Below are 10,719 nucleotides of genomic sequence, written 5' to 3'. Positions count from 1 at the left end.
TACATAGTCACTGCATCTAAAAGCCGTATGTATTTCTGAAGTTATTTACTTAACACTTTCTTATGATTAGGCTTAGAATTTCTACAAAGTATAGTAAACTTGTTACGCACTTTGAAATTAACATAAGGCTTCTGTTAACTATATTGTGTACTCAAAGGAATTTTTATATTTTAACATTTCCTTTATATTTTGACATTTATTGATGGTAAGAAGCAGAAAAATTGCTGAAGTGTCTAAAAATTTGCAGGAACTAGAGATGCTAGACATATTAAAGGAGAAAGTACATGTTCTAAGGGATGGAATGGAACACAATGAGGTCAAAGAAAGTGAATTTTGAAGAATGAGAATGGAAAAGAAGAAAGAAAAGTCATAGGATTAGCAAGTGCAGCTAATGGGCGTGAATAATAAATACACCATTAACCACTGTGGCACCTCGTACCAGGACCTTTGTTCTAGAACTGAGATCTGCAGTGACACCCAGAGGGAAGCCCAGCATGCTACTGGTGGTACCACTGAATCTTCACAACAACTCAGGGCTACATCACATCACTATGCCACAGGCTGAATGCTTGCACTCCCCTAAAATTCATATACTGAAATCCTAACCTTAAGGTGATGGTAGGTGATAGAGGTGGCACCTTTGGTATTTGGATTAGGTCGTCCATGAATGAGACTAGTGCCTTTATAAAAGAGGTCCCAGAGAGTTAAGTTCCCTTTCCCTTAAGTGAGGACACAGTGAGAAGACCCACGAACCACGAAACAGGCCCTCACTAGGTGTTGAATCTGCAGGAGGTCTGACCTTGGACTGCCCAGTCTCCACAACTGTGAGAGAAAAATATTTACTAATAAGCCATTCAGCCTACCATAGCAGCCCATGTAGATGAAAATAGAAATGCATACCAAGGATCAAGACTAATGTGCGGAAGATCACACAGGTGGTAGGAAGCACAAATGAGCTTTGCATCTCCTGGCCATCTGCTCACCATTCAGCACTCAGTAGTGGGTGACCTTCCCAATCAAGGGTCTGACTCCCAGGGACAGAGAACGTAATTCTCAGCGTCTGGCTCTAAATGGTGGTGGCAATGGCAAATGCCCTGCACTCACATTTAGCAAGCACTATAGTTAGAATTGCCTTCAGAAAGGAGTATGGGAAAGTGTTTCTGTGTGTTAGCAAGTTACACGGGGCTTTTAGCTTTAAACATAACTCTGCATAGCCTGTGACTTACTCAGCAGCACATGAGCCAGAAAAAAATGTTCTTTGCTACCTGTGATGCCTGCTCCCACTGTTACTTCCTTGTGCCTGATCTTTTTGAAGGACACGTACCAGAGTCCTCCTCTAACAGCTCATATCCCAGGGCAAACTTTCAGAAGACATCAGGGATCTTGCAGGCTGGGGCCTCACTTGGGAAGGCAACTGGAGAGCCAGTTTTACCATCAGTGCCTTTACCTCATCGTCATCCTTCCCTCTGGGAGTCAGGACCACCCAACCCAGCAAACAATCTAGCACAGTCCCCACCCAGCCTTCCCTGCCTGCCCATGCTCCCGTCACCATCTGTGCCACCTCATATCCTCTAGCCATTTCTACTGTCCATTCCTTGCCTGCACAGAGCCTAGCAATCAGATCCCTTCTCTGGACACTATGTCCCAATAGCCTAGGAACTAAATTTCTGTTTTATTTAACCATCAAAGCTGCGTCTAAAACACTGCCAGTTCTTAAAAATCTAAAGTTTAAAAACTACCATTGCAACATGAAAATGTGAGTTTGGAGCTAAAGATTTTCTGAGTGACAATAACAAAATTGTTACTAACTTCTGCAGTTAAAAACAGAAGTGCTTTAATTTCAAAAGTGTATGATTCCTGACTTTCTGAACAAACCCAGGGTAAGAGTTAATAGCCATACTTTTCCTATGACCACCTGTGTCCCTAGCACAAGGCTTCCAGTCAAGCTTTATCCTCCTATCTCCTTCAGCATGATAAAAAGGGAACAAAACCTAAACAGAGAGGCTCTGTTGCTCCTACTATAGTTCCTTTCTTTTGAAGGTGCAAAAGTGGCTGCTGATGCAACTCCAATCTCTTAATTAATTGCATCCTTACTAATGGGAGCAACAGCTCATAGTGCAGAGGAAATGCTTGCGTTTAGCATGCCAGGCTCAATGCCTGGGGTTCTGGGTTCTGGGAGCAGGCTCAATAAAGGCACCAGCAAGGAGGAAGAATGCCCAGAGGAAGAAGGGAGGCAGGCAGAAGGGAAGAGGAGTCAATGGGGAAGACCAAGAGGAAGGAGAAGGCAAAACCAAGTACTTGGCAACTTTGTCCAGAGCACTTCGTAATTCTCCCTCTTCCCCTAAGTCACTTTCTAGTTTGGGAGAAGCCACTGTTCCACTGGGCAGTTGGATTTCATGAGATGAAAAGATGTCACAATTCTTGTTTGCCCCATGTAGATGTGGCCCCTAGAATAGTTTAGGACAGACGACTCCTTATCCTGTTTTTAGCAGGGACTCACTTGATTTTCATTACTTCTCACTTAAAATGTTTTTGCTTTGAAAATGACATTTTGGACACCTACAATAAGAGAAGTGAACTTTGGCTTAATTTATGGCCATGGGTAAATCATCTCACATCCCTGGCCTCCTTACTGCACCTATAAGTGAAGGGGTTATCATTTTATAATCCCATGTATTTGGTAATTACATCCAAGACGAAGAAATGCCAACCCAGAACTAGGAAATAATGAAAAGAGAAAAACATGCACTTCAACGATAAGTCACACCAAAGGAATCTTAAATATAATGAAAATCTTTATTCATCACATTTTAAATAATTGGCCAGTAAATACTGCTAACTTTAGCAATTTTATTTTCATATGTACCAAAGGCAACACTACTTCATAAAATGTCACTTCTCAGAGTAGTTTTTGAGGATAGACCATCACTGAGTAATAAAACTTGCAGAAAACTTGTCTGTGCCATGTTTCACATTAACTTAGGTAATGCTGGAGACAGTGGTTTTCCAATGGTCTCCACAGAACCCTGTGAGTTGCTTAAAGTAGATTGTTTAATTAGTGAATAGTGTATTGCTTAATTTGTGATCTGCAACTCCTCTCATTCATTTATCAGACGTGGTGGGGCTTACTCTGAGCTGATTATTGCATTGGGGCCAGGGATACAACGGCCAGTGGCAGGGCACAGATCCCCTCTGCTTAGCTTACAGTGTGATGGGGGAGACAAACAGTGACTTGAATGGGTTACAAACAGATGTTGGGAAGGGCAAGGAAACCAGTAACTGGGAGACCTGTGTCAACAGAACTTGACTTAGACTGGGAGCAGGGAAGATTCCCCCCAAGGAATTGCAACTGCTAGGACACTGGAGAGTAGCTGGGAAGTGGGAGGTTGGCAGGTTGCATGGGTGGGGATGGCCCATGTGGGAGGAATTTTCAGACACAGGTACAACATAGGCAAATCTCCTTGCCAAGTCAGCCTGTGATTTTCAAGTGCCAGTGTAAAATGAAAATGTGAGGCTCCTTGTTTCAAACTATGCAGAACTCAGGGATTTTGTGCATGCAAAGCAGTTACTGCCTGAGCACACCTCCAGTCCATTTTGCTCTGGTTATTTTGGAGATGGGGGTCTTGAAAACTGTTTACCCAGGCTAGCCTCAAACTGTGATCCCTGGATCTCAGTCTCTCAGGCATGAGCCACTGACACCCAGACTCATGGCATTTTTACTACCTCAATGCTATAGGTCATGATTTCATTTTCATTTAACTATTATACAGATTTGCATTGGCCATCCTGAGTTTGGTGTTTCTATCATTACTTCCTCCCCACACCCCCAGCAATTGATGCATAATTTGCAAATAAAATTTGTATGTATTAAGGTGTACCATGTAATGTTTTGATAGACATTGTGAAATGTTTACAACAAACTAATTAACATATCCATTGCTACAGATACCCTGCTGTACATTGGATCTCCAGAACTTCCTCGTCCTCCATATCTCAAATTCATACCTTTTGGCCAACATTTCTCCATTTCTTCCATCACAAGCCCCTAGCAATCACCCCTCTACTCTGCTCCTAAGAGTTTGACTTTTTTGGATTTCATATTTAAGTGAAATTATGCAGTATTTGTCTGGCTTATTTCACTTAGTACAATGTTCTCCAGATTCATCCATATTGTCCCAAATGACCAAATTTTCTTTTTATTTATTTATTTTTTGGCAGCAGTGGGGTTTGAACTCAGAGCTTCATGCTTGCAAGGCAGGCACTCTTACTACCTGAGCCATTCTGCCAACCCTTCCCCCTTTTGAAAGAATGAATATATATCACATTTCTTTGTTCATCTGTTGACGGATACTTGGTTGTTTCCATATCTTAGCTATCCTGAATAGTGCTGCAATGACATGGGAGTGCAGATTTCTCTTTCACATACTGATTTTTTTTTTGATACATAAGTGGGATTGCTGGTTCATACAGTAGTTTCATTTTTTTCATTCTTTGAGGAACCTCTATACTGTGTTCTATAATGGCTGTACCAACTCCTCATGCTGGAGACATTGCATAGGTGCCTGTGATGACTGGTTGCATGGAACTTACCAGTTGAGTGTGTGAAAGGCCTGTTCCCAGGTGTGACCCTGACTTTATACCTTCCTACCAATGCATACCTTGTTAAATTGCTGCAGAGTTGTACCCAATCTTCAAATTTAAAAGAGATAGAACACTAATTATTTACAGCATTGCTTGAGTTCAAATCCTGGATTTCCTACATACTAGCATGTGCTCTTAGCCAAGTTGCTCATTAAGTTGTTTATTAAAATGTAAACTTATAGCCAGGCATGGTGGTTCACCTCTATAATCCCTGTACTCTGAGACTGAGGCAGGAGGAATATGAATTCAAGGCCAGCCTGGGCTACACAGTGAGATGTCTAAATAAAATAGTAAATTAATTGTTTTTAAATAAAGTAATACACGTAAAAAATTCTGACATTAAGGCCAGGCTTGGCCCTATGGGGCCCTGGGACCTGTGGTCCCAGCTACTCAGAAGCAGAGGTAAGAAGACTGAGATCTGAGGCGGCCCTGGACAGAAGTACAAAACCCTATCTGAAAAATAAACTAAACGCAAAATGGCTGGGGGCATGACTCAATTGGTAGAACACTTGAATGTTAGGTCCTGAGTTCAATCCCCAATACTGCCAAAACAAAACAAAAAAAAATCTGACAAAATCTGATGAATCTTTTCAGAAATTTTCTAGGTATGTAGAACATATTTCCATATTTTTACACAAATGGATTGTACTGTACATATTTTTTAAAATCTTTATTAAGACCTCTTAAAATACAATCATCCCTTCATATCTAGAGGTGATTGGTCCCAGGAACCCTCTGGATGAAGAATCAGAAGATGCTAAAGTCTATGAAATGGTGCAGTGCATGCATATAACCTCCACATGTTGTCCCATGTAAATTATCTCCAGATTATTTATAATGCTGAATCCAAGGTAAGTGGGATGTGAACAGCTATAATGCTGTACTGCGTAGAGAATAACAACAAGGAAAAAAGTCCGTGTATGTTCACTGCAGACACAATTTTTCTTTTTGATATTTTCAATCTGAGGTTCGCTGAACTGGAAGATGGGGAGACTGGGGATATAGAAGGCTGACTGTGTTATTTTCTTATGGACTTCCTAGAATTTCATTTGTATGGATGAACTTATTTCTTTTTTTAAATAATTTTTATTATTAGCATATAGTAGTTGTACAGGGGATACATTGTGATTTTACATATGTATTTACGATATCATCTTAGATTCACCCCCTCCATCATTCTCTTTCTTCCCCTCTTCCCCCTTAGAACATTTCAACAGGTTTCATTCTCTAGTTTTATATATGGATACAAAATACATCCACCATATTTACCCACATTCAACTTTCTTTATGCCCACCCCCCCTCCCACTGGCACCCACCCCTGGAAAAGACCAGTTTTACCCTCCCCTCCTTTATTTTTTTAAAGTGTTTATTGATAGTTCAAGGGGGTTTCACCTTGGAATTTCAGACATGTATATATCTGGATTAATAGGATTAATCCATTACTTTTTATCACCATGCTCCCATTATTCCAACAGCCTAGTGTATTATATTGAAATATAAATGGGATTTTCAGTATTTTTCATTCTCTAACATTTTCTTTCCTCTCCTGCCTCCTGTAGGCCCCTCAGATGGACCCACTAATACAATCTTATTCTTTCTTATTGTATGTATGTATGTATATGTATATGATCATATATGTATTTATGTGTGCATTTAACTTATCGGTCTAGCTTCCACAAATGAAGGAAAACACTTGACCTTTGGCTTTTTGAACCTGGTTTACTTTGCTTGCCATGAAGTTCTCCAGTTCCATCCATTTACCTGCAAACATAATTTCATTTTTCCTTACGGCTGAATAAAACTCCATGGTGTATATATAGATCACATTTTCTTATGGGTTACCTTATTTCTTGAAACAGTCCTATTAACAATCATGTGGGTGGCTTTCTGTTTGGGGTTAGTATAGAACAGCTTTGCTCACTGTACAAGTCCAAAAGGAGGATATATTCCTAGAAGTAGAGCTGCTGAGTCCAAGGTTATGGTTATTTTTAATTTTAGTAAGTATACCAAATTTGAGACATTTGTTCATCTTTGCAAATAATGGATGCAGATTTTCTCAAAGGATGAAATGAAACAAGTGGGCTGTTAATGACTCTTAACTTTCCTTTTCTCCAACTTAGAAAGAGCGATTTATATTACCATGATTATAGCTTTGACAAAGAGCTAACACACAAAAACGCACAGAAAATTCTCTAGCACCATTTAAACACCATTATTGACTGTAACTAGTAAACTCTGTGCAAGTCAGATATAATCATTTTGAAAAGACACTTATTTTTGGGGAGGGGAGGTTGGGATCGAAGCTTGCGCGTCACATATAACTAGGCAAGTGCTCTACCACTTAACTATGTCCCCAGCCCAAGACCCAAATTTGGCATTAATCCTAAACACCAATTTCTTAGCATTAAGAGTTGATGTGACCCACCCCCCCCCGCAGTAATAAAAAAAAATCCTAAAAAATAGTGATGTTAGTTGCCTATTTTAATAAGCATATCCCTAACAAAACCAATTGAAGACGCATCTTCCAGTAATGATTATTTTTTTTTAATTTAGTGAAAACCTTGCCGCTCAACTTAAGTCATCATTTATTTAGAAACTCATATACCTCCAACTCTGGGGAAGAAGCACTTTGACAAAAAGATGAAAAAAACTGTATCTCTTTCCACGTTGGGAAGCCTGCTGTACGCCCCCAACACTCCCAAACCCCAGGGGGCCCGAAGCATTTTAAGTTTTATGCTGAGCGCGGAAGAGCGCTAATGGGACACTTGAGAACGAAGTCCCCAGCGCCCAGGCCCAGCAGCCCGGCCGGCCAAAGCCTGGGGGAAGCTCCAGGCAGGAGGCCCAGCCTCGGGGCCGGGCCCGTCGGAGCGGGAAGCCGTTGCTCGCGCCCGGCCGTTTCTGTGGCCTCACGGTACTCAGCCCCCAGCGCCCTGACCCCACAGCGGGACACGGGCCCGGGGCGGGCCGGGCCAGGGCGCCGAGAGCGTTCTTGTCGCCCCCCGCTCCCGCCTCCAGCTCGGAGAACCGAGCGCCACGGGGACGCCGGGAGCAAGCGGGGCCGAAGCCCGGCTCCCCGGAGGGACGACCCCACCGCACCCCTTCAACGTGTTCCGCGGGGCGGCCGTGGAGGCGCCGGCCCGAACCCCGCCGCGGCCCCGCACAATGCGCGCCCCGGGCGGAGGCCGGGCGCGGGGGCGGCGGCGAGGAGGCCGGGCCGCGGCCTCGGGCCCCGGGCGCGCTTCCGCCGGCCGCGCTGCGCCGCGCACGCCGCGGTAAATGGGAGGCTTGGCCGGCGGGGGCGGGGGCCGCGCAGCCGGGGACTTTCAGGAACTGCAGGAGCGGGCGGCGGCCGGAGTCGCCTGGAGCCCAGCGGCCGGGCCGGAGCGCCGACACTCGGGGCCGAGGCGCAGCCGCCGCCGCCGCCGCCGCCCTCGTCCTCGTCCTTGTCGTCCTCGAGCCGAACAGCAGCGGCGCGGGACACGAGCCGGCCGTCCCGGGGCCGGGGGAGCCGCCCGCCATGGCCACCAAGGTGAGGGGCGCGCGGCGCAGGCCCGGCCGGCCGGGGAGAGCCGGGGCGGTGGCTTCGCGGAGGCCCAGCCGGGCCCCTCGGCCGGGGTCACGCGAGGGGGCAGGTTGAGGGGAGCATGGGGTCGGGACCCCGGCGTGGCGGGGCGCCGAGTGGCGCCGGTTGGAAGTTCGCACCTGAGCGTGGGCTCGGGCGACGCCGGCGGGACGGACGGAAAGTTCCCGCTGCCCGGGGACGTCCCGCGCGGGTGGGGGCCGAGCCTGGCGGCCCCGGAGGACGCGGCGACGCCGGGGAGGGGACTTCTCCCTCTTGTTTGCCTGCCTTTTCGATTTGAATGGTGTCGCCTGCTCCAGGGAAATGACGGTGCTTTCGATTACGTGTTGGTCTGAAAAAGGCCCAGGCCCGCAGTACGCGGGGGGACTTCGGTTTGGTAATTGGCAGGGAGCTGCGGTTTTGCTTATTTATGGCATTGTTTGTGAAATTAGCAATCTCTCCCCACCACCTCCCCCGCTTTGCCACCTGAGCGCGCCGAAGCCGCCTGCCCCCTTTCCCCTGGGCGTTTTCAGGCGTTTGTTGATGTAAAATAGGGACCGGGGACGCCAGGACCTCGATGGGGTAGATTGTGCAGTGGGCAGAGCAGCGGGTTGACTTGTGCACCCCGTTTTGGTAAAGCCACTTTTATAAACGTCAGCGCCCTCTTCCAGATTTATTTTTGCGATCACTTAAGCTTTTGGGTGGGTGAAAAACTTTTTTTTTTTTTTTTTTTTTTTACTACTTTGGTTTTATTTTTTTTGGTGGGTGTTGGTGGAGGAGTGATGTAGAAAAGTGGTAAGAAATTTGAAATCTCGCGGAGAGATCAGGATTGTCTGATTTGATTCCCGTCTGCAGAAGTTGGGGCTTAGATAAAGTCTGTGTGTTCTGAATCTGTCCGCAGGAATGGGGGTGCTCCCCTAGTGAACCTGTTGCTGCTGTCGTTGACATAATTGCATCGTTAATGTATTTGGGCTGTCTGTTCTTTGGTTTTATGGGATGTGGTTTTAGCAGATGTTCGTTTTGTGATGGCCTTTTTAGAAATAAGACAGCACAAGATTTTGGGGGAAATTTGATTTTGAGGTTTTGCGAAACGTTGTAGAAATGGCCGCTTTTTCATCTTTATTACACAGTCGTCTTGCAACCTTAAGTGGTTTGTGACATAGTCTGTTAAGTAGTGCTCGCCTTAGTGCAGTTTTCATTCAGAGCTTCAGGTGGAGCACAGCTTATCAGCTAATGCAGTCAAAATGTTCTTTGATGGTGAAGCTTGCACTTAGGTTTTTATCAAATTGAAAAGGACATGGTTCTGAACTTGAATTTTAAGCAGCCTCACTAAACAGGAGCTTACAGCATGTGTAAGCACTTCCTACTTTGTTATCTGCACTACTCTGAAGGCGAATTCCAGTAACTGACTGCTGGAGACTGGTTTTCTAATCTCTGTTCCTTGGAGCTCATTTCCACGTTACACAGGGAAAAGCCATTGCCGTTTGAAGAACAGGACCAGCAATGAGACACATCCTAGAAGCCAGCCCTTTCTCAGTTTTCTGGTTTTCATATGTCCAGGTGATTCTTGTGTCAAACCAAAGTCCAAATGTTTAATTGCTCCCAGAGAGTCAAGTTGCTCCCAACCCCCCTGGCCCTACCCCTTTCTTTCTCCCAAACTGAGTAGTTTGATTTTTTTCCTTTGCTTTCTTTAATCAGATAAGTGAGGATAATGTACTTGATAAGTAGTGGCAACTAACTTTTAATAAAATTTTAGGCTCCAGTGGCTTTAGACTTTTGCTGTGAGCATTATAGATGGATATTTTAGGTAGTGTTGAATTGATCAGAGAATGGCTTTAAGGTAGTTTTCTTATTTATTCTTACATGTGTTCTTGAAGATTCAGTTATTTCTGACTTATCATGAGTTTTGAGACCTCTTGGTATATTCAATATGGAAAAAAAGGAATTGTCTTTTAGAAGTAGTTTAATTGGGCAGTTTTCTGTGCTGAGGACAGTTACTCAACAACTGCACATTTTACAGGGATTATCTGGTTTTTGTCTCTAATCTTTCCTCAGAAGAATGCTGAATTCAGTCTTAAGTGTGTACACCATCCTGAGGGCAGACACATCACATTTAACAAATGTGGTGAAAAGCTAAGTGAGCTTTTAGTCTTGCCCTCTGTTGGAAGCCTCCAAGGTTATATTTTGACATAGTCCTTTGGAATTTGAGTAAATTTAAGTTTCATTTAAAAGGTCAAGTCTTGAGAAATGTTTCTCTGCATATCAAAAGGGACATAAAGAAAACAGTGGCAGTTAATCCATATCTATATAGTTTAGCTGTAATTTCCACATCAAAGTTAATCTTTGGTAACTGATTTGGATCCTTTTGTGCTTACATAGCCACTTTTAGGAGCAGTGAGAACAAGATTCGTGGAGTTCCTGATGCCCCCCGCCCTTTTTTTAAACTTTTCTGCTCCAATATCTAAAGTTACATGTGTTACACAGCTTGTCTGGTTGAGTTAAGTGGGGGACGTTCCAC

General features: G+C 44.5%; 1 protein-coding gene across 4 annotated transcripts in view; it reads left to right on the top strand.

Moving 5' to 3' along the window:
• The first annotated feature begins 7,886 nt into the window (after positions 1–7,886).
• The window catches only part of Snx9 (sorting nexin 9), a 97,515-nt gene continuing 94,682 nt past the window's right edge, over positions 7,887–10,719 (top strand). Inside the window, exon 1 of one of the 4 annotated variants that reach the window (XM_020156870.2) lies at positions 7,887–8,171. In XM_020156870.2, the coding sequence (XP_020012459.1) occupies positions 8,160–8,171 (12 nt within the window). In that variant the 5' untranslated portion in view covers positions 7,887–8,159. Of the gene's footprint in view, positions 8,172–8,460; positions 8,599–8,815; positions 8,835–10,719 lie in introns of those variants that run through there. The other 3 variants (XM_074071593.1, XM_074071578.1, XM_074071586.1) reach the window with 3 other exon arrangements.

The sequence above is a fragment of the Castor canadensis genome, chromosome 1 (genome assembly GCF_047511655.1).
Source record: "Castor canadensis chromosome 1, mCasCan1.hap1v2, whole genome shotgun sequence".
NCBI lineage: Eukaryota > Metazoa > Chordata > Mammalia > Rodentia > Castoridae > Castor > Castor canadensis.
Note: the sequence above shows the minus strand (reverse complement) of the source record. Positions and strands in the feature narration are given on the sequence as shown.